This window comes from Henckelia pumila, chromosome 2 (genome assembly GCF_033568475.1).
Source record: "Henckelia pumila isolate YLH828 chromosome 2, ASM3356847v2, whole genome shotgun sequence".
NCBI lineage: Eukaryota > Viridiplantae > Streptophyta > Magnoliopsida > Lamiales > Gesneriaceae > Henckelia > Henckelia pumila.
In genome coordinates, this window is record NC_133121.1 from 1,779,181 (window position 1) to 1,801,771 (window position 22,591).

The 22,591-nt window shown below is 34.6% G+C and overlaps 3 protein-coding genes across 4 annotated transcripts; all 3 read right to left on the reverse strand.

Moving 5' to 3' along the window:
- Window positions 1-298: 298 nt before the first annotated feature.
- On the reverse strand, window positions 299-2,557 carry LOC140883610 (protein BYPASS1-LIKE-like). Of its 2 annotated transcripts, none has more exons than XM_073290151.1 (2): window positions 2,439-2,557; window positions 299-1,543 (listed from the first exon to the last, which is right to left on the reverse strand). In XM_073290151.1, exon 2 carries the CDS (start codon window positions 1,512-1,514, stop codon window positions 363-365), a length of 1,152 nt encoding a protein of 383 aa, XP_073146252.1. In that variant the 5' UTR covers window positions 1,515-1,543; window positions 2,439-2,557; the 3' UTR covers window positions 299-362. The 2 variants fall into 2 exon arrangements, with proteins under 2 accessions (XP_073146252.1, XP_073146254.1); XM_073290153.1 differs by lacking the exon at window positions 2,439-2,557 and adding an exon at window positions 1,642-1,895.
- Window positions 2,558-14,920: 12,363 nt separating this feature from the next.
- Window positions 14,921-20,213, reverse strand: LOC140880163 (mitogen-activated protein kinase kinase kinase 1-like). Its single transcript, XM_073284346.1, has 9 exons — window positions 19,223-20,213; window positions 18,477-18,561; window positions 18,283-18,345; window positions 18,010-18,167; window positions 17,553-17,625; window positions 17,408-17,467; window positions 16,923-17,033; window positions 15,569-15,819; window positions 14,921-15,421 (listed from the first exon to the last, which is right to left on the reverse strand). The coding sequence occupies exons 1-8, from the start codon at window positions 20,065-20,067 to the stop codon at window positions 15,607-15,609; spliced, it is 1,608 nt and encodes a 535-aa protein (XP_073140447.1). The 5' UTR covers window positions 20,068-20,213; the 3' UTR covers window positions 14,921-15,421; window positions 15,569-15,606.
- Window positions 20,214-21,186: 973 nt separating this feature from the next.
- On the reverse strand, window positions 21,187-22,130 carry LOC140885371 (uncharacterized). Its single transcript, XM_073292335.1, has 2 exons — window positions 21,847-22,130; window positions 21,187-21,514 (listed from the first exon to the last, which is right to left on the reverse strand). The coding sequence occupies exons 1-2, from the start codon at window positions 21,979-21,981 to the stop codon at window positions 21,341-21,343; spliced, it is 309 nt and encodes a 102-aa protein (XP_073148436.1). The 5' UTR covers window positions 21,982-22,130; the 3' UTR covers window positions 21,187-21,340.
- Between the last annotated feature and the right edge of the window lie 461 nt (window positions 22,131-22,591).

The window sequence follows — 22,591 nt, forward strand, 5'->3', positions numbered from 1 at the left end:
CACAGAATTATACGTTATCTTTGCTCGAATTGACTTTTCGATACTACGCTTTGACATATAGACATATCATCAATCAACATATTATCACCTTCGTTGTGCATCTAACATAACGTACCAACTCGTAAATTGAAGGATATTATCACATTAATGAATCTCCACGTATCCATCCATATTTGCAAAATGATTTGGGACCGAAAATGGAAAAAAAATAAATGCGCTTTAGTACTTTCTGAGACTATCAACATAAAAGATGTAAAAGACAATTACAAAATACTAAATAAATAAAAACAAAAAACGATGATACAACAGAATAGACTTTAGAAATATTTTTTCAAGGTACATTACAGAAACCAGTTAACATGTTAAGGTTCAGTAGCCTTGCCCAAGGCCTCGAGACCTTCCGTGTGACAGTTCATAATCTTCCGGAAGACGTCCCTCAGCTGGCGTTGCAACGGATCCAATCCGTTCTTACAAGCTTCGTGTATCAATGATAATTCGCACACGTTCGCCCTCACTTCTTCTTTCACTTCCTCTGATAAAGGGAAGTGAGCAGAATCCACTGAGGTTGTGATCTGATGCACGTTCTTTTCGATCTGATGTATTTCCTGGAGCAAACCATTTGAGTTACGACGATCCCGTTTCTTTGATTCATCCATGATTCGACTGTGAAGCAGGGAAAATGGCGTGCTCCATGGAAAATTACGAGGGATTGTGAAATGAATCTGCACGCCCCGGTCTTGACAAGGGATTGCCACGACAAGGACCCATAAGACGAACATGAGGATAAAACTCATGGTAAAGAAAAGTGTAGCCAGACCATCTGTGGCTTCTACTTCATTTCCACGAGGAGGGATTAGGTTATTTGCAATTAACTGGAGTTGTTTTGAGGCTGACCAATTATGAGGTACGCTCCAAGAGAGCGATCGCGAGTGCCCATGATGACTATCCTTCCCCTTGCGTCCAAAAGATCGGTTCCGGTGAGAAAATATAGAACCTGTATCCTTTTCGTCTATCATCACGAGTGCCAAATCCATCAAGGCTTTTCTTGCTCGACGAAACTGGGCTTCACCTAAAATCCTCTGACGACTATCCAAGGCACATAAAACCATCTCCAAATGTTTCTGCCATATTCGAATCTTCTCGATACCATCACGAGTTGCATTGAAAATATCGAGTGCTTTGATCGCCCTGTCAAAGAACTCGGTAGCAAGCCTATCTGCTGGTGGCTTTAAGAGATGCCCTCTATTGTTCATCAGTGTGATTTGAAAATTATCGAGGCAGCTAGAAAAGGCATCTAAAAACTTGCATATCCATGAAATGGAAAGAAGTTCATTAGCATCAACCACTGAAACGTCGTGAAACCAGGTAAAAACTTGCCTTTGAAATGCATCAAGATTTTGAGTTCGAGAATCATGGTTCATTTCCGAATGAACCGGATCACTTCCAATAGTCAAAATTGGACGACGAAATGAGGCAAAAGGCATAGGGGAGCCATGGTTGTTTGAAGAAGGCATTCTTCAAACTATAACAAGGCCTAAGAATCCTGCAGGAAACGAGCCACGAGATCATTTTATCAGCTGAAACCCAAAGAAAAATCAGTTGCACATGCTCTGAGAAAAATTTCCAAGACAGAAATGTTACATGTGATTGCTCTATAAAGTTCCAGTACCAAACTCTGTCCTATTCCAACTTTAAATTTCACCATTCTTCCGAAAACCATCTTATCTAAACATACATTTCATCCATTAGAATCAACAAGACTGCATTTTTTCCCAAGATCAGGATATTTCAAACAAACCATTCTTTAAGAGGCAGACTCAGGAATTTATTCCAAAAACAATTTAATATATTTTTCAAACTAGACTTACAATTTAGGAAACTATAAACATAAAATTTGATTGTTCCTCCAATTTGATGAAGATCGGCACCGCTCGTATACCGTAGATTTTTCAAAAACCAAAATGATAAATTGAACACAAAAAAATCAAAGGAAATATATTACCCAATCTAAAACACATTTCACAACCAAAAACAAAACCTGTGAAAGAAGAATCAATCCGATTCAATCATATCAAAGATCAATAAAAAAAACCCCCAAAATCGTTGAATTATTTGTTTAAAAAATTACACAGCTGACAGCTCAATCTAAGACATTTTTCAAAATCAAGCTTATAACAATCTCGTAATGCAAGCAAACCCAATTCAATCAGATCAATGAATCAATGGAAAAACCTCAAAATCCGTGAAGTTTCAAACAAAAATTTGGATGCCCAGATCGAGAATCGTCGCAAGACCAGATCTAGATAACAAGAACAAGAAAATTCCTAGAAATCATGCTTCATTTCATGGCCCCATAAAAAGCACAATTCAGGAAACCAACAAGTTTGTCAAATTATATTAGGGAAAAAAAAACCCCTTTGCTCAGAAAAAAATCATACCTCAATCGGTTGCTTGTGCATGACTCCTACATGTAAAATTGGAAGTTGAAAATGGTGAATTGGAATCATCTGGAGAATAGGCCCCAAGCTCCCCACCTTTTGCTGAGGACAGAAGTTTATGGCTTCCAAAAACGTAAATTTAACTTGGTTAATTTTTTATTTTTATTTTTCTGAAACGCTTTTCCCAAATTAAATTAATTCATTAATAATACGAAAAATGTGTTCGATTTAATTTATATATAAATTAATTTACCCACTTATACTATTGTATGCATAACTAAACAAAACAAATCAAATCATGTAGAGAAAAAGAAAATCAAGCAATTAAAAAAAGAGAAAGACGTTTCATTTTCGCAGCACGGAAGACCGTAGCCAAGGTAGGATGACAATGAAATGAAGTCAAAGATGATCAAGAGAAGAAAGCGAAGAGAGAAGAAATTTCATGCTATATATTTTCCAAATTTAATAAAATAATTTCATATTGTAATTTTGTTGAAAAATGATGATAAATTTTGAATTAGCATGAGCTTCTTTCCCTCGACTCTTCGTCTCTCTAACATCTGTGACTTCTTCCCACCATCATCGCTACCATGATTATTGTCATTCTGTTATGGCGTCCATGGAACGACTATCTCCAATGGTCTGCCTTGACCTTCCTTACGTGCCACCGTTTTCCAAAGTATCATGCATTTTTTGGTGTTAGGATAACTCGATCGAGCAACATATATATTATCTACTAAACTGCAGTTTGCAGTACTTTTCGATCGATAATATTGATCCAACCACAAGAAGCGATAAATACAAAGTATTCACTTGCAGTCAATTTGTACCCAATATATGATTTGAATTATAATCAACAATAGGATTTCCTTCCTCCATGCATCTTTGACCGGAAATATCCATTCCAATACAAATGTTCAAATTCAAAACATAGCACAAGAAAGATTTTACAAGAAGCCATGACGCACCGTTTCATGCAAGGGATCGAAAGCACTAATGACATAAGATTCATCATGTGGTTCAAATTAACATTAGAAGTACATACAAATCGACAACAAATTAATTAATGACGGCCGTATGAATCTACCTACCTATTAGATATGGTACTTGATATGTAAGAAAGATTTATATCACGATCCTTGCCACCACCGTCGCCACATACGAACTACTAACACTGCACCTCCGTGATGGTGTCCGACTATCGGGATTCGCCTACCTCGATCCATCTTCCTCTCCACCGTGCACCAATTACACCAGGATATTTAATTAGTAATTAATGGAAACATGCAAACTAATCATGACAATCATTTTGCAATGTCATAATGCAAGAACAAGCTTATTCCAATATATCACAACTTAAACTAACCTTCAAAATCAAGATTGCGTTTGGTTGTGATAGGTGAAGCTAGCTAGAGGGGTCGAATCAAGAACTGACATGGGAGTTGGCGGTGTGTATCAGTTTCATTCATCTCCGCTAGCTAGCTTGTTGCATCTTTGCAATATATATATATAAATTTTTCCCTTGTGTCTTCGACCTCTGCAGTCGACATTTAATTGTCGAAACCGGAAAATTCTCTCAAGAGAGGCGAAGAAAAAGGGAAGAAAGAAGGCGAAAAAATATATATACAATAACACAAAAGGCTCCATATTAATTTGTTATATGAAATATAGAAATAATTTTGGAAATTAAATCTCTATTTGCATGGAGTTTTGATATATGAAATGAAATAATAATTAATATATAAAATCTTTGAATAGATCTATATTTCAAATTTAGATAATTAAAGAATCAAGAATCATGAATTAACTCCATGTATGTAAAACTCACGCACAAATCCAAAAATATCCCAAATAAATAAAGAAAATCAAGACCACATGGATATATCAATTCTTTCACTTTTTATTCAAGCTTTTAATTTATTATTATTATTCAAATTTCAAAATGATCATCCCGTCTATTTTCTTCTAAAGTTACATAAAAAAATTTAAAAATTGTTTGAAATCTCAATGATATTGTTTTATTTAATTTAAATATTAAAATACACTATAGATATCATTTTTTTCTCTCTTTCGATCGAGTTTCAAATTTTTTTCAAGAACTTGTGGGTTTGAATCTTGATGCATTCATACTTGGTTAACTCCGCTTAAACATGCACGGATTATATATGTAGTGTAATTTGATTTTGTCGATCTTGGGCACTGCAAGAAAAATTAATTAATTTTCAAACGACGGGATTCGAATTCGATAGTTGTGATACATTTTACAGGATTTGTTTGTTTGTGGTTTATTCAATTCGGGTCATGAGAAAGAATTGTGAATATCTTAATCCATATATATAGCTTGTTTGTATTATATATAACCATTAATCTTAATTGAGCCAATTACTGTTATCGAACGGATTTCTTATGCATGCAGTTTTTGAAAAATTTGACATTAAACATCATGCATGATAAATCTTGTTCCAGCTATATATATTTACGTACATTTGTCAATTTCTATTTGAATCTTGATACATGCATGCCTCCGCCTCGTCTTTCACCACCTCATTAAATACACAACGTACGTACAATTAATTATCTCATATGTTGCGAAAACTCGTAGATCGAACGCCAAGATAATTATGAGGGAGCACCTATCTAACCAAATGCAAATTCATGCATCTTAGTGATATTTACGTCTCCGTGTTTTTTTTTTTGTGCAAGCACATCGAATATCAAATTACATCAAATTGTAACACTAAAGAATGAAATTGCCCACACATCAAATATAATTACGTGTTATTAAAGGTATCGTAGCACCCATTCCGACGTACCTATCAAAGATCAAGAAACTCGAAAGCAAGATGATGGACACTGCTCAAATCTTATGGAATACTATGGTCGGTTTCTGATCGAATGCGATTACAAACAAGAAATTTAAAAAAAAAAAACGAAAGAAAGAAGAAGCCAAACCCAGTAATTCACAGAATATTTCACTTTAGAAAAGGAATCTAAAAGTGGTCTCCACTCCATAGAGTGCCCAAAATATTGCTCTCTTGAAGTCATTTGCTCCAAAAGAGTGAATTAAGGCCTCTGCATAAGTTTGATATATATGCTAGTGCAAAACAAATTTTCTGTTACAGAATTATTACCAGTACAAGCCAGGTGGTCCAATTAGTTATGCAAGAATCTGATATTGATCACGATAGAACTTGACAGACATGGTAAAAATGTGGCATCCGTTTCTTCAACTCCTCATAAAGAAATAAATAAAATCCTCATTCTGCTTATAACTTTTCTGCTTGCATTTCGAATATCTGATTACGATAGTTACAATGTCTGTACCTAGATTTCGGAATTCAGACAATATGAAAGCACGACCTGAATGAGAAAATAATGGGATAATGAAAAGTAAGGTGAAACTTCATGCTCTTTACATCCGATTTCTACACAACCAAACCAGAGTTTGTTCACAGGCAAGCAAAGATTTGAAAGCAGAGCAAGCTAATACATGACTGAAATGAAGGGAAACCCCTTGAGCTGTATTAGGAAATATGCATGCAGTGATAGAAATATATAAGAACTGAGAGTTTGGATATTTCAGAGGCTACCTCGAACCAACCTCCGAGAGGGAAGCGTGCGTTCCTCTGTGGAGTCAGCTACAAGAACCAGAAGTACGAGCTCCAGGGAGCCACACAGGACCTGAAAAACATGAAAAGTTTAAAAAATCTCTAAGGGGCTAAATACATTGAATTTACAAGGAGAGACAGAGATGAACATGAAAGTATACCTGCAATGATTGAATAAACATGAGCAGTCACCTAAATTCGAAGCGTTTGATACCCATTTTTGGGCAGCCTAATACCTCACGAAAATGGGATGGAACCGAGCCGGAAGAAGCTTAAAAACATTCAAGAGAAAAATGAAAGAAGCTAAGTTTAAGTAGTTTGAAATTACAAGTGATACCTATATATATATATATACACACACAGAAATGACCCCAAGACACCTTAGGTGCAAGAAATTTGTTTGCGACCAGGAAATTTGTTTGCGACCACTAAAACTCTGTCGCTCACATATTCTAGGGTGCAAGGGATCAAAGTTATATATAATATATATATGTATAGAGTTCTTTTATGGTGTCCAACATTATATGCCCACTTCATGCCACCATGTACAAGTCAACTCATCTATTGTACATGGTGGGCCTGAAGTGGGCATATAGTGTTGGCATATATATATATATATATAGAGTTCTTTTATTGTGCCCAACTCTATATGCCCAACTCCATGCCCACCATGTACAATATGTGATAAGTCAACTCATCAATTGTGTTGGTCAACTCACATATTGTACATGGTGGGCATGGAGTTGGGCATATGAGTTGGGCACCATAAAAGAACTCTATATATATATATATATATATATATGATTCACTTATTGGCTGAGTCATTGTTAAAAGTTACTTTGTTTTTAGAAAAATGAAACTTGCACTTCAGTCACTTATTTTATATTTTTATATTACATTATTACTACATGATCATGTCACTATGCATATATATGTTAATATTAATAAATCAAAAATTTGATGAAACTTGAAACCTAAAAAATAAAAGCTGTACATCTAATTGACTTGAGAACGAAGTACGGCCTCCTTAATAAATATACTAAATAGTATCACATTTCAGAGTTTCATTTTGAAAAAAATAATAATAATAATTGGAGGAGACATTTCAGAGTTTCTCGATGAACAAAAATCCCAAAAGTCAATAGTGTATATAAATAAGGATAAGATACTGAAACACCATCACTCCAATGCACACGAAACTATAGTACTAAAAAAATTTACACGGAGAAATATGGGAAGAGCTACTTGCTGTGACAAAGCAAATGTGAAGAAGGAGCCATGGTCGCCTGAAGATAAACCGGAAATAAGAAAAATGACCAACCTCCCATAATTTATGTTCCCTTCAAATGATGTTAAAATACCAATAATTCCAGCTAAGATCCCAAATCAGAGCAGTGCCTTAAACTGTAACAAGAAAACATTCACACTCAAAGTCCTACATCTGTCACAAGAAACCAAGATAAACCTATCGGTGCGACGGTGCCCCAAAATTATTTGAGCCCATCATCAGATCATATTACACATATAGTTTGTTCAATTCTATCAAACTGGTTAAACGAAGGAAGCCCCACCAAAAAAATAAAACCGCAATCAACATTCAAAGACCGATAGAATTAAAAAAAAGAAAAAAAACATGTAGTTTAGAAATTTTCATAAAGTACCCATAAGAACAACAACTTTAACATCATCTCTTCTCATCGCGGTATACTTCTCCTTCAACCCTTCAAAAACTACAGAAACCAGACAAAAACAAGAACTGATTTCATGCGCATTTAACAACATATACAATTTTAAACCACAAAAATCTGGATCGTATCTTACTACCAAGGGCAGAGAATAAATTGGAGGATTGGAGATAGTGATGACCGCGACCCCGCCTCTCCCACCTCCATGGCCACCGTAACTCGAAAACAGTCTAGGGTTTAAATACAACCTTCAATCGACCAATCACAGCAAACAAACCATTTTTGAAATGTATAAAGATTTTGAGTATGTGACTCGTGGTTCATTTCTGAATGAACCAGATCACTTCCAATAGTCGAAATTGGACGACAAAATGAGGCAAAAGGCATAGGGGAGCCATGGTTGTTTGAAGAAGGCATTCTTAAGAGTCCTGCAGGAAAGGAGCCATGAGGTCATTTTATCAGCTGAAACCCAAAGAAATCAGTTGCACATGCTCTGAGAAAAATTTCCAAGACAGAAATGTTGCATGTGATTGCTCTATAAAGTTCCAGTACCAGACTCTGTCCTATTCCAAATTCAAATTTCATCATTCTTCCGAAAACCATCTTATATAAACTTACATTTCATCCATTAGGATCAACAAGACTGCATTTTTTTCCCAAGATCCGAGGATTTCAAACAAACCATTCTCTAAGAGGCAGACTCAAGAATTTATTCCAGGGGAAACTTGATGCATTTTTCAGACTAGACTTACATTTTAGGAAACTATAAGCATAAATTTTGATTAAGATCGGCAACGCTAGTCCATCGGGGGCTATCCCAGGATCATGTCACCAAAATACCATAGATTTTTCAAAAACCAAAATGATAAATTGAACACAAAAAAATCAAAGGAAATATATAACCCAATATAAAACCCATTTCACAACGGAAAACAAAACCAGTAAAAGAACAATCAATTCAATTCAATTCAATCATATCAAAGAATCAATAAAAAAAACCCCAAAATCCCTGAATTCTTTGTTTCAAAAATTACACAGCTCAATCTAAGGCATATTTCAAAACCAAGATTATTACAGTCTCGTAATGCAAGCAAACCCAATTCAATCAGATGAATGAATCAATGAAAAAACCTCAAAATCCGTGAAGTTTCAAACAAAATTTTGAATGCCCAGATCGAGAATCGTCGCAAGACCAGATCTAGAGAACAATAACAAGAAAATTCCTAGAAAACATGCTTCATTTCATGGCCGAATAAAAAGCACAATTCAGGAAACCAAGAAGTTTGACAAATTGTTTTAGGGGGAAAAAAAACCCTTTGTTCAGAAAAAAATCATACCTCAATCGTTTGCTTGTGCATGACTCCTACGTGTAAAATTGGAAGTTGAAAATGGTGAATTGGAATCCTTTGGAGAATAGGCCCCAAGCTCTCCACCTTTTGCTGACGACAAAAGTTTATGGCTTCCAAAACGGTAACTTAACTGTGTTAAATTTTTTCTGAACGCTTAAATTAATTAATTAATTAATAATACAAAAAGGCATTAAATTAATTTTATATATATAAATAAATTAATTTACCCATGTATACTCTTGTATGCATAACCTTAAAACCTAATTTCATGCTTAAATTGATGGATCTATAATTTATTGATTTTTAAATTTATTTTATTTGTTTAGATGGACAAACTCATAAATAAATATCAAATTACAGTATATAACTTATGCAATCTTGTTCATTCATGCAAGTCTCGGAATTTGAAATCAAGCACAATTTAAGTGTAGTTTCTAATTCTATCATGATTTTGATTTTGGTTCGTTTCTTATTTTACGAAACAAAACATATCACTTTTAGAAAATCAATCAAGTAAAAAGAGAAAGACGTATCATCTCCCCCACCGCAGAAGACCGTAGCCAAGGTAGAATGACAATGGAAAGAAGTCACAGACAATCGAAAGAAGAAAGTGAAGAGAGAAGGAAGCTCATGCTATATATTTTCCAATTTTAATAAAGTAATTTCATCTTGTAATTTTTGCATCTAAAGGTGAAAGACGATTTTACACATAAATGTTTTATATTAGATTTTTAACTAGCATGAGTTTCTTTCTCACTCACCCTCTCCTCACAAACATCTGTGACTCCTTCCCACCACCATCGCTACCATGACTATTGTCGCTCTACGATGGAGTCCATGACACGACTATCTCTAATCGCCTGTCTTGATCTTCCTCTATGTACCGTAAAAGTGGTCTCCACTCCATATAGAGCCCATAATATTGCTCTCTTGAAGTCATTTGCTCCAAAGAGTGAATTAAGGCTTCTGCATAAGTTTGATATATATGCTAGTGCAAAACAACTTTTCTGTTACAGAATTATTACAAGTACAAGTCAGGTGCTCCAATTAGTTATGCAAGAATCTGATATTCACGATAGAACTTGACAGATATGGTAAAAATGTGGCATCCGATTCTTCAACTCCTGATAAAGAAATAAATAAAATCCTCATTCTGCTTATAACTTTTCTGCTCACATTTCAAATATCTGATTACGATAGTTACAATGTCTGTACCTAGATTTCGGAATTCAGACAATATGAAAGTAGGACCAGAATGAGAGAATAATGAGATAATGAAAACTAAGGTTAAACTTCATGCTCTTTAAGGAGGAACATGAAAACCCACTGCCTGTATAGTGGGTATAAAGTTCATGTTCAGAATAAAAACTTTCATTTTGTGACTAATTTAACCATATTAGGAAGTCTCTATAAAACTAGGTGTTTATAATTTGTTCCATCAGATTTCTACACAACCAAACCAGAGTTTGTTCACATGCAAGCAAAGATTTGAAAGCAGAGCAAGCTAATACATGACTGAAATGAGGGGAAACCCCTTGAGTTGTATTAGGAAATATACATGCAGTAATAGAAAATATATAAGAACTCAGAGTTTGGATATTTCAGAGGCTACCTCGAACCAATATCCGAGAGGGAGGCGTGCGTTCCTCTGTGGAGTCAGCTACAAGAACTAGAAGTACGAGCTCCAGGGAGCCACACAAGACCTGAAAAACATGAAAAGTTTAAAAAATCTCTAAGGGGCTAAATACATTAAATACATTGAATATACAAGGAGAGACAGAGATGAACATGAAAGTATACCTGCAATGATTGAATAAACATGAGGAGTCACCTAAATTCGAAGCGTTTGATACCCATTTCTGGGCAGCCTACTACCTCACGAAAATGGGCTGGAACCGAGCCAGAAGAAGCTTAAAAAAATTCAAGAGAAAAATGAAGAAGCTTAGTTTAAGTAGTTTAAAATCACAAGTGATACATATATATATATATATATATATATATATATATATATATATATAATGGAACTTTTGACTTATTGACTGACTCATTGGAGCATAAACACAAAAAATTGGAGGATTGGAGATAGTGATGACCGCGACCCGTCTCTCCCACCTCCAAGGCCACTGTAACTCGAAAACAGTCTAGGGTTTAAATACAAACTTCAATCGACCAAGCACAACAAACAGATCGTTTTTGAAATGCATCAAGATTTTGAGTACGTGACTCGTGGTTCATTTCAGAATGAACCAGATCACTTCCAATAGTCAAAATTGGACTACGAAATGAGGCAAAAGGCATAGGGGAGCCATGGTTGTTTGAAGAAGGCATTCTTCAAACTATAACAAGGCCTAAGAATCCTGCAGGAAACGAGCCACAAGATCATTTTATGGGCTGAAACCCAAAGAAAATCAGTTGCACGTGGCTCTGAAAAAAATTTCCAAGACAGAAATGTTGCATGAGATTGCTCTATAAAGTTCCAGTACCAGACTCTGCCTTATTCAAACTTTAAATTTCATCATTCTTCTGAAAACCGTCTTATATAAACTTACATTTCATCCATTAGAATCAACAAGACTGCATTTTTTCCCAAGATCCGAATATTTCAAACAAAACATTCTTTAAGAGGCAGACTCAGGAATTTATTCCAAGTGCAACTTAATGCATTTTTCAGACTAGACTTACAATTTAGAAAACAATAAACATAAAATTTGATTATTCCCCCAATTTGATGAAGATCGTCCCAGAATCATGTCATCAAAACCATAGATTTTTCAAAAACCAAAATGATAAATTGAACACAAGAAAATCAAAGGAAAAATATAACCCAATATAAAACACATTTTCACAACCAAAAACAAAACCTGTAAAAGAACAATCAATTCGATTCAATCATATCAAAGAATCAATAAAAAAAACCCCAAAATCCCTGAATTCTTTGTTTAAAAAATCACACAGCTCAATCTAAGACATTTTTCAAAACCAAGATCATAACATCTCGTAATGCAAGCAAACCCAATTCAATCAGATCAATGAAATCATACCTCAATCGGTTGCTTGTGCATGACACCTACGTGTAAAATTGGAAGTTGAAAATGGTGAATTGGAATCCTCTGAAGAATAGGCCCCAAGCTCCCCACCTTTTGCTGACGACAAAAGCTTATGGTTTCCAAAAGGATGAAGTGTGTTACATTTTTTTTTGAACGCTTAAATTAATTAATTAATAATACAAAAAGGTATTAAATTTAATTTTTATATATAAATTAATTTACCCATGCATGCTCTTGTATGAATAACCTTAAAACCTAATTTCATGCTTAAATTGATGGATCTATAATTTATTGATTTTCAAATTTATTTTATTTGTTTAGATGGACGAACTATGAAATAAATATCAAATTACACTATATAAGTTCTGCCATATTCATTCTAGCAAGTCTCGGAATTTGAAATCATCTCAAGTCTATCACAATCCAAGCACAATTTAAATGTAGTTTCTAATTCTATATATTATGATTTTGATTTGGTTCGTTTCTTATTTTACGAAACAAAACATATAATGTTAAGAAAATCAATCAAGTAAAAAGAGAAAGACGTATCATTTTTTCCACCGCGAAAGACCGTAGCCAAGATAAAATGGAAATGGAACGAAATCACAGACGCTCGCGAAAAGAAAATGAAGAGAAAAGAAAGCTCATGCTATATATTTTCCGACTTTAATAAAGTAATTTAATCTTCTAATTTTTGCATCTAAAGTTGAAAAACGATTTTACACATAAATTTTCTATGACAAGTTTTGAATTAGCATGAGTTTCTTTTCCCTTCAGTCCCTCTTCACAAACATCAGTGAGTCCATGGCACGACTATCTCCAATCGCCTGCCTTGATCTTCCTCTATGTACAGTACGTGCTCCAAAAGAAGACAGATCGTACAAAGATATCGGAAACTTGACATGCATGTATGCATACAAATAGACAACAAGATTTATCATGACAGATACAAAAATAACCGATGTTAATTAAAGTCAAACTTTTGCAAGAACAGATTCTGTCCAATTCAAGTGCTCCCCTGCATAAGAAATTAATAATTTCCGACGATAATTAACAAAGTTTATGAGATCACATACATGACATTAACGCTAATTAGTGCATGCAGTTGGTTGAAATTATTCAAGATTGGTTATATATAATACAGAGATTAAGATGCAAAAGACAGACACAAATCTCACCCGAATCCTTAAAACGCCATCTTCTTCGTCAACTTTGGCCTGATCTTTTAGACGTTCAAAAATCTGAAAATCGGAAACATAAACATATATTAATCCAAATTTACCTTTCAACAAAAAAACGCAACAGGAGTAATTAATGAAAATGGCCTGTAAGAAGCCACCAGAATCTTTGTCCGATAGATCTCTACTATTTCGATCAAAATCTTCGCAGGGAGAAAGAAACTAACGAGAGTCTCATAGGCAAAAGAAAGAAAACCAAGTTGAGAGAAAGAACAAACAAGAAATATATATATACGTGAATCCAAGAAGATTAACAGAACAGAACAGAGCAGAAGTGGGATTAATTCCCTCAAGAGATATATATTTATTTATTTATGCATGCGATATATATATTTATATGGAGAGAGAGAGAGAGCCAACTTCTTTTTGGTTAAAAAAAAGGTTGCAATCTCTATAATTCTTTTAAATTATAAAATATCTCAAGTGTATTTTAAAAAATTGGTATAATTTGAGAAAAAGATAAGACCTATACGGTCAACCGTCAGTTTGAAATTTGAGTATATGACAAGTGTTTTTCAGATTGGGAGGATTAATTGTGCAGATCACATATTTTAAAAATTATTGTTACCATAAAATATAAATAATATTTCATCGATTTGTTTTTTGGATTCTACGCAAGATCCAAGTGATATTGTAGAGCTCAAGTCAAAATTGACGAATTATTCGGATCAAAAGCTTGAAAAAATTATGTCCCAAATTTAAATTTTCCAACACTAGCTATGACATTTGACGTTCCGTTGTTTTTGTCGAGATTCTGTTTTATTAATTGTTTCAATTTTCAGATTGAGTGAAATGGGTCTTAATTTTCTTTATTTATTTGGGATATTTTTTGCTATAGGCCCATTATGTAGCTCTTTGGATGGCCTAGTTTTTGATAGGGCCCTGTTTCCATAGTATCATTAAATCCCAAACTTATATATAACAAATAAATTAGATAATAAATACAATATTAATCTGTTTAACTCGTATATAAATAAATGGTTTTGTAGGATGAGATAATAAACAATATACTATATTTGTAATATAATATTATATATACTACATTAATAAATTCGAGAGATGAAATTCGTTTACTAATTTTATATATGTTGTCATTTTTTTTTCAAAACCAAATTTAACTTTATTTAATTTAACATGATTCAAATAAAAAGTGCATTACAATACATTTTTAATCACTATGTTATTATAAATCACATAAAAATAATCTATATAATTTAAAGTTTAACTAATTTTTTAAAAAATTTATAATATTTTTATTATTATCTTTTTTTTTTTAAATACACCCATCACATGCCAAAAATACTAGTTCTTTATAGAACTTGAGAATTGAATAAAATAAAAATAATCGACTATAATTTCACACCACAAACAGTTCGGATCCGATGGTTGTTGATTAAGCTTATAGCGTGAGTTCATTATTTTCAAAATGTAATTTAATTAATTCACTCTTATTAAAAAGCTTGGTCCAGCCAGCTGAGAAAGATCAAGGGCAAAAAATTGAAAGAATTCTAGAAAACAGAATAGGGTGTCGACAATGTACATCTGGGACCATATCTAATCTAAGGACTAAAATGAGCTACCAATTACAAAACAATCTCAAATATTTACAATTTCACACAAAATCTTTTGCAACATCCCAATCCCAAGCAAAACTATCACAAGAAGCAACAAATGATCAATCAAACATAACAAGAAAAGAAATAAATATACAAAAAGAGTTGTCCCTTCTTGTGAGTCCTAATACCCAAACAGCTTACAGCCTTCAATTTCCCGATCACCACCCGGATCAACACTGCTTGCATTGAACATCTTCTGTCCTAAAGCTGTATTCAACCTTTTGTTCTGTTTAAATTTGTTTCGATGATGTTCGATTTATCTTGATACATGAATAGAGGACGGATGATGATGTCATGCAACAGATGATCTGAACTTGAATCCTCGATCCTGTAAGAACTTCGTGCAGGTAACAAAAATTACTTTTCAAGCCTTGATTCCTGGGTGTTGCGAAGAGCATCTTCATGATCAATGGTAGTTTCAGGTTGGATACTCGGGTTTTCTGGGGGAAAATGAAAAAAGAGTCAAGAAGTAGAAATTCTCTATCTGAACTACATGAAAACTTGTTCCCAACAAAAACAAGAGAGATAGTCGCAGCAAAAATGTAAAACGGTTCAATCTTAATCTTCTTGAAGCAATGCACAGATACCTAGAGGTGGCTGTGATATTTAACCCGTTTCTTCAAGTTCAGAGTCGCAAGCCACTAAAATGTGGAGATATAGGACTGAGCAAAGTTGAAGATTGCCTCTTGACAAATGGATGCTCCAACAGCTGAGCTGCAGTGGGTCGACTATCTGGGTTAACTTGCAAGCATTTGAGGATGAAATCTTGAGCATCTTTTGATAAGTTGCTAGGTATGGGGGGAAGTTCTCCCCTGCCAATCCTAAACAATGCCTGCATCTGCAACGAAAAGAATACTTCTTTCAATACCAATCAAGACTTTGTAACTTACGACAATAGTTCAAATGTACTTTATGGCGTGAAAGTTGGAAAAATAAATTAAAAAACGGTGTGCATATCAAGGATAAGTTCCTAAAGCAATGACATTTCCATCAAATGTGAAATTGACAAACCAACCTTCACCTTTAAAACAAGGTTCTTTTTCTTGTTTTGGTGAAAAGTGTTCAGGATATTCATGATTGCCGTTATTATGTCATTAGTTTCCAGATTCAGACCAGGCAAGAATGAGCCATAGGACGTGAGTTTCATGTCTCATTGATATTATGGTGATATCATCAGGCTTATATATTGATCAAGCTCTTTAAAGGGACCGACTGATGAAACCCTACACCATTGAAGTTTCAAGGTGATTTATGTGATGCAATAATTCAATGAGTATGGCGTAATCCAGATTGGGGAACAATTTCAAGTAGTCAATTCACTCAACTTAAAGTTCATTCCTTCCTTGTCACGTTTCTTCTATCATGCTTTTTTTTTATTGGTTTAAACATCTCAATGAGAGTCAAACTCAATATTTGCACTTCAGATGTGCATGATCAACAACAGCCTCCTCCCAGGAGATAACAGTAAAAGATTCACATGCATCTGAAAATTGAACAATGGCACAGTTGATTTTGGCAAGATATCAGCAAAACAAAAAACAAAAACAAAAAAAGAAGAGGAAAACAGATATGCAAATGCTATATAATTTCTAAATAACTTCCTTTTAGAGAAGGGGCAGGAATGCACCACAGTTCTATTACTATAAGGACTAAGATGCCAATCATGAGATACTTTGAAATTTTAACATTAATTCTTGTGCTATAGTGCATCTAAGAGATGGTACAAACCACAACCCCTCTTGGAACTGGAGAATTTTATTGGGGTAGCTTTGTTTGTGTCATGACTGATTATTAAGCTTCATTCACAAACATGGTCTTCTCTTTCGGTGAGTTGCACATAATTAATATAAGCAAAATAACTGACAAACTACAACATCCAGAAATTTGAAGCTGTAAATTGAAAGACATCATATTATAGTTTCTTTAAAGGTATGTTCATACCCCCTCCAAGTGAGAGTAAGGAATTTGACCCGTTAACATCTCCAACACAGTGCACCCAAGGCTCCATATGTCAGCAGCACGGCCATATCCATGGTTCCTTCGTTTCACGACCTGACACGATATCAAATATCAATTTTTCTACTCATGGACATTTTATGTCTTACACGGTGCATTGAAATGCATATCAAGAAGGAGAATCGCTCTCCCCCTTACCATTGAAGGTGTTTTTCCAAGAGATGAGTAGTTTCAGCTGCGATAGACCTATAATGCTCTTCTATGACTAGAACCTAATAAATCTTACTTACCATCTGTGCTCTGAGTTTAACAAAGTAAAAAGAGGTAGATAAACAAGAAGTGAATTTTGGAGAATAAGGTGAACGGGAAACTGCATGTTTATCAAGGAGTTCATTTTTCTTTCCTGCAGGAAGTAATTTGAAATTTCAATTGAAAAAGTAAGTAACCTTTAACGAAGCAACAAAATATACCTCAGGAGCCATCCAAAATGGCGTCCCTTTGCAAGATTTGATGTCATTCATCTTGGTTGCCTGGAAGAACATGGAAAGGAACCTTTATTAGTATCTAAAATGAAACAGAGAAGGGGTGATAATCTTTTATACCCAAGAAACTAACCTTTGCCAATCCAAAGTCTGCCAATTTCACAAAACCACTCACATCCACCAAAATATTGGCACATTTTATATCCCTTGAAAGGAAAGGAAAGGAAAGGAACCAGGGTTCAGTAAGGAAAAAAAACAGAGAACAATCTATCAGAAGTCTTAATACTTCATAACATACACCACTTGACTAGAAAGTTAATCATTGAAAAAACTTGTAAATATGTGAATATTTATTCGTGTTACAAAATGTTCAAAGATAAGGAAGACAATAAAGAAAACACTATAAATAATTTCCCATCCAAAAAAAATTTCAAGAAGTTTTAAAAGAACATTCACAGGCATATTGACAAGAAAATTACTACATCTAGATTAAAGGAGGAGGTGGAGAGTATAAATCGTGTTCATGGATGTAAAAAGTAAAAGAAGAAACTATAGCCACTATACCCTAAAGAAAAAGATCAATGGTTTACCTGTGGACTACATTTCGGCAATGAAGATAATTCAACCCACTCAAAATCTGCCTCGTGTATGCAGAGACTTGGGAGTCTCGTAACCGATACCTTTGGTATAGTTTTGCAAGGGAACCTTTGGTTACAAGCTCAAGAAAGATATATAATTTTGCATCGTCCTGAAAAAAATAGCATGTTATGAAGAAAACGGAAACTCCCAAGTCATGCTATCAAGTGATATACCAGAATGCTTATGAATAGAAATGTCCCCATTAAAAAACAAAAAAGACATGCCTTGTCAGTTCCAAGGTAGCGAACAATGTTCTCGTGTTGAAATTGACTTAGAAGAATTATCTCCTGCAAAATAAACATAGAACAACAGATTATTCAAATAGTTTGCATTATTGCCATGCAAGAGTTGGTGCAATTAGGCACATCTCCAGTTCTTTTAAACACCAAAACACCACAAATTATTGAGTTATCCTCACCTGTTCGAGTTGATGAAGGCTTTGCTGGCCTTGGCTACCATTGTCTAGTAAAGACACCTCCTTCACAGCAAAAAAGACGCCATCACTGCAGTGATGGAGGAAAGGAAATGTAAGGATCTGACAGTACTCACACCAACATGCTGTTTTGTTTATCCAAGCTTACAAATAGGTTATTTTCTTTTTAATGCCACCATTTCTCAAATAACATGCATAAAAAAGACACTCATTCATGGGATCTACTGAACTTTCTTAAGTAAAAAGAGAAATGATAAGACTGGGACAAATTTAGTCAACAGAGTTAAGCTCATGTTAAGGGTTCTTGAGTTTTTTTACTTCTCAAATCAAATTGCTAGCATGAAGAATTAACTGATATTCCTCTTTCACAGCATTATTGGTCTAATTAAAGGCTTGATACAAAAGTCCCCAACAAATTCTAAGGTTGGTGCCAACACCTCTATCACAAAATTATACATTTTTCTCTCACCCTATTCATATATGTTAGGCATAGCTTGGTAGAGAAATATTTTCAGGTTTTATGTTCTTGTGTGCCACACCTTATTCAAGTATTCTCTCGCTTATTATTCTGTCCGTCTGCATTTTAATAGTGCTTTGAAGAAAATTTCCCCAATTCCTAAACTGACATGTTATTCTTAGATCGTAAACTGTAACGTAACTGATAAAACAACAATAATATGGATTCAGTAGAATACTGGAGAACAAAACGTTTGTGTCATAAAAAAACTTACTTGGTAAACCCTTCATACACTGTTCCAAATGATCCACTTCCGAGGAAATCACCCTTCTGCCAAGACGTGATATTGCACCGGAATGAACCATTAGGCGAGACAGTATAATCATTTGCCCCAATCAAGCCAACAGGTTCGCCATCAACAACATCATCATCATCATCATCATTTGATGAATCTGAACTAGCTCCCATCTCTCTTTTCACAACAATCACGTTTTCTTCAATGTCATCAACCGAATGGTTAAACACATCTCGCGGTGAACTGAATCCCTGATCATCTTGAGGACCAAATGATCTAACTATATCATAACTAGAGCACATATTGTCCACAACACTACTCATAATGACCGGCGGAGGGGCCAGCTTAGGTGGTCTAATACCTTTAATCCCCAAACCACCATTACTCACCACCTTACGGCGTTCCACTCCATTTTCAAACACCTCAACTTCACAATTACCCAAATTCAACCCAAACCCATTCTTCAATTCCTCAACCCGAGCTCCAAAACCCTCCTCCGACTGAACAACATCTTGCACAAACTTGGAATTACCGGACGGCGATAAGCTCTTCCGAGCCTCCCACGCCGACAAGGGGATAGAAAAGTCATCGAAACCCACACCAAGGCGCTGGAAAATCTGATCTACTTCTCCCTCATTTCCTTCGACGCGGAAGCTGGTTAGTTCGGAAAGCGGTGTCACATCAAGCGATCGAGACCAGTAAACAGATGGATCCTCCGACCGGGAGCTGGAACCTGCGTCGTAGTCAATGTTCTTCACGGCGTTCCGGCGGTCAAGCCTTCGGCTTCGCGGCTTCTGCTGCTTGGAGTTCGTCCCTTCCTTCATAGTCTTCAGCCTTCTCTCTCTATAGAGCGCAATATCCGATAGGCGTAGAGTAGAGAGGCTGAATTCGGTTGGCAGCTTTTCAGCTTTGTCACGGTGACGAAATTTCCGTACTTTTTATCATTTTTTTTAGCTCCACTGGAAATGTTTGACTTTTAATTTGACTTTCAAAAGGGTAAAAATAGGGAAAGTGAAGATAAAATTTCAGGGCCAGAGAGGATCAAAAAGCCAAATAGGACTTTCCAAAAACAACAAAGTAACTCGTTTTGTAAGAATTTTTAACTCCCGCTTCAAATTCGGCACCTTTTTTTAATATATAATATATATGAAAAATGTTAGAGAGATACACTTTGTAATGTATATTTTAGTTTACATCAATTTAAAAATTCTTTCATTACATATAAAACTACTCGATTGGTCAAAAATAATTTTGTGATTGATAAGTAAAAGTGTTAATTAAGTTGTACACTAAGGTATAAATATAGTAAAAATTTTAATAGTCAAATTAGAATGAAGTGATTTATTTTCTCCAAAACATATGGGAAATGTCTAACAGAAAGTTAATTAGTTGGGTGATGAGGCTTACTCAATTATCGACATCCGTATTGTAAAACTAAGTATTTTAAGATAGTGTTTGCAATCTCTAAAAATAAGTGATTATGCAGATTCTCTTAATAAATTTGTTAAGAAAATTTTTAAAATCACTTATTTTTAGAGGTTGCAAACACTACCTAGATGCGTTCAAAATCAGAGTGGCTCTTTCTTATTCCCTTCCGTCATTATTGGTTGCCAACTCCTTCTATTCACATAAAAGAATATATGGTATCAACTTTGTTAACTCTACCAAAACTCCAATCAAAGAGAATGCATTGTATCGATTTTTTTGTTATTAATTATAATATTTTATATGTTTCTAATTACTATATACAATTGCAGATTCAATTTCATGTATCTATTATATATAGTTATTTCAGTAAAAAGAAGTTGATGTTGTTGGTATCATAACGAACCCAATTATATCAAATCAACCATATATTATGTATGATTTAATTGTTTTAAATGGTGTATGTATATATATAATATTTCATTCAAGTTATTAAGAGAGAAAATAGAGACACAATATATATGAAATGGCAAAGTATCACAAATTTAATTTAAATATCGATCAACAATAGAGTACGAGGAACAAAATGGTAAAAAAAAATAAAGACAAATCTCTGGTACTAAATATATGATCAGCTGCATGTTACGAAATAAAAGTAGGTACGTAGTTTGATCATTTTTGTTCCGCCACCACTTCAGCTTTCTTCTCCTCCTCCTTATCGGCTGCCTCAGCCTCAGCCGGTGGCGGTGTAACGGCGGTGGGTTTCTCCTCCGGCTCAGCCTTCGATTCCTCCTCCTCCTCCACTGCTTCGGGTGGGGAGGTCGCCTCCTCCTTTGCTGCTTCACTCTGCATATATGGCAAGAAATATTCATCAATCATGCATGCATGCATGAATAAATATCGATCAACTGCAAATGCAAGCTGAAACGAGGTACCGTTTGGTGTGAAGAATAACTCATTGATTGATTAATAATCGTTGATTTGTCCAATGTTTGGCTTAAGTTCTTCCAAGGATTAGTGACATGCACAATTGTCTAATCCATGTATATTGATTTAAAATCCTTATATTATTAATCCATCATCATCTAATCCATGAACCAAACAATGATGCATGCATGTATGAGTAATATCGATCAAAACTATATATATATATATATATATATATATATGTAACGTACAATTTCTTTTGTCTCCTCCTTAACGGTGGCGACCTCCGGTGCCTCGGTGGCTGCGACCGTCTCCTCCTTCTGCGGTTCGGGGGCGTCGATGGCCTCACCCTTCAAAACCTTGGATCTACTGGCGCAGGCACCCATTGTACGATGGACAATCCTTCTCTCTGCGGGGAAAAGATTTAAAATTGTATGTGATCGAGAGAGAAAGATCGATGGACGGCAGGAAAAGGGGAAAAAAAAAAGGACAAAATATGGATGGGTGCCTGCTTGCTTTGCTTGCTCGTTTTATTTATGATGATTACGAGGTTGTGGGTATCATCTTCTTATATAGTTTTTGTGTTTCGGAGAATTTTATGCGTTTGTGGTTTGGAAACTCCGACATTGTATCCGAGGCATGGATTTATTTCGGGACACCCACACTTTTACTTTCTAAATATGGTCACAATTTCAACTTTCTACTTTTAGTAGTGGATATTGCCATTTCTCGTATGAGAAATCTACATGACTCGAGAATTTTTAAGAGATAATAAGTACTACTATTGGTCGATCGGGTTTACTAAGAAATAAGAATCATTAATTTTCACTTGGTTTTTAACTCGTGGGTGTGTATGTAAAATAACAAATTATATTGTGGTATATTATTAAAATGAAAAAATAAATCGTGCAATACTTTTACATTTTAGATTGAATAATAGATTATTATTATACCCAAAGAAAGTATTATTATTATTATTATTGTTATTGTTATTTT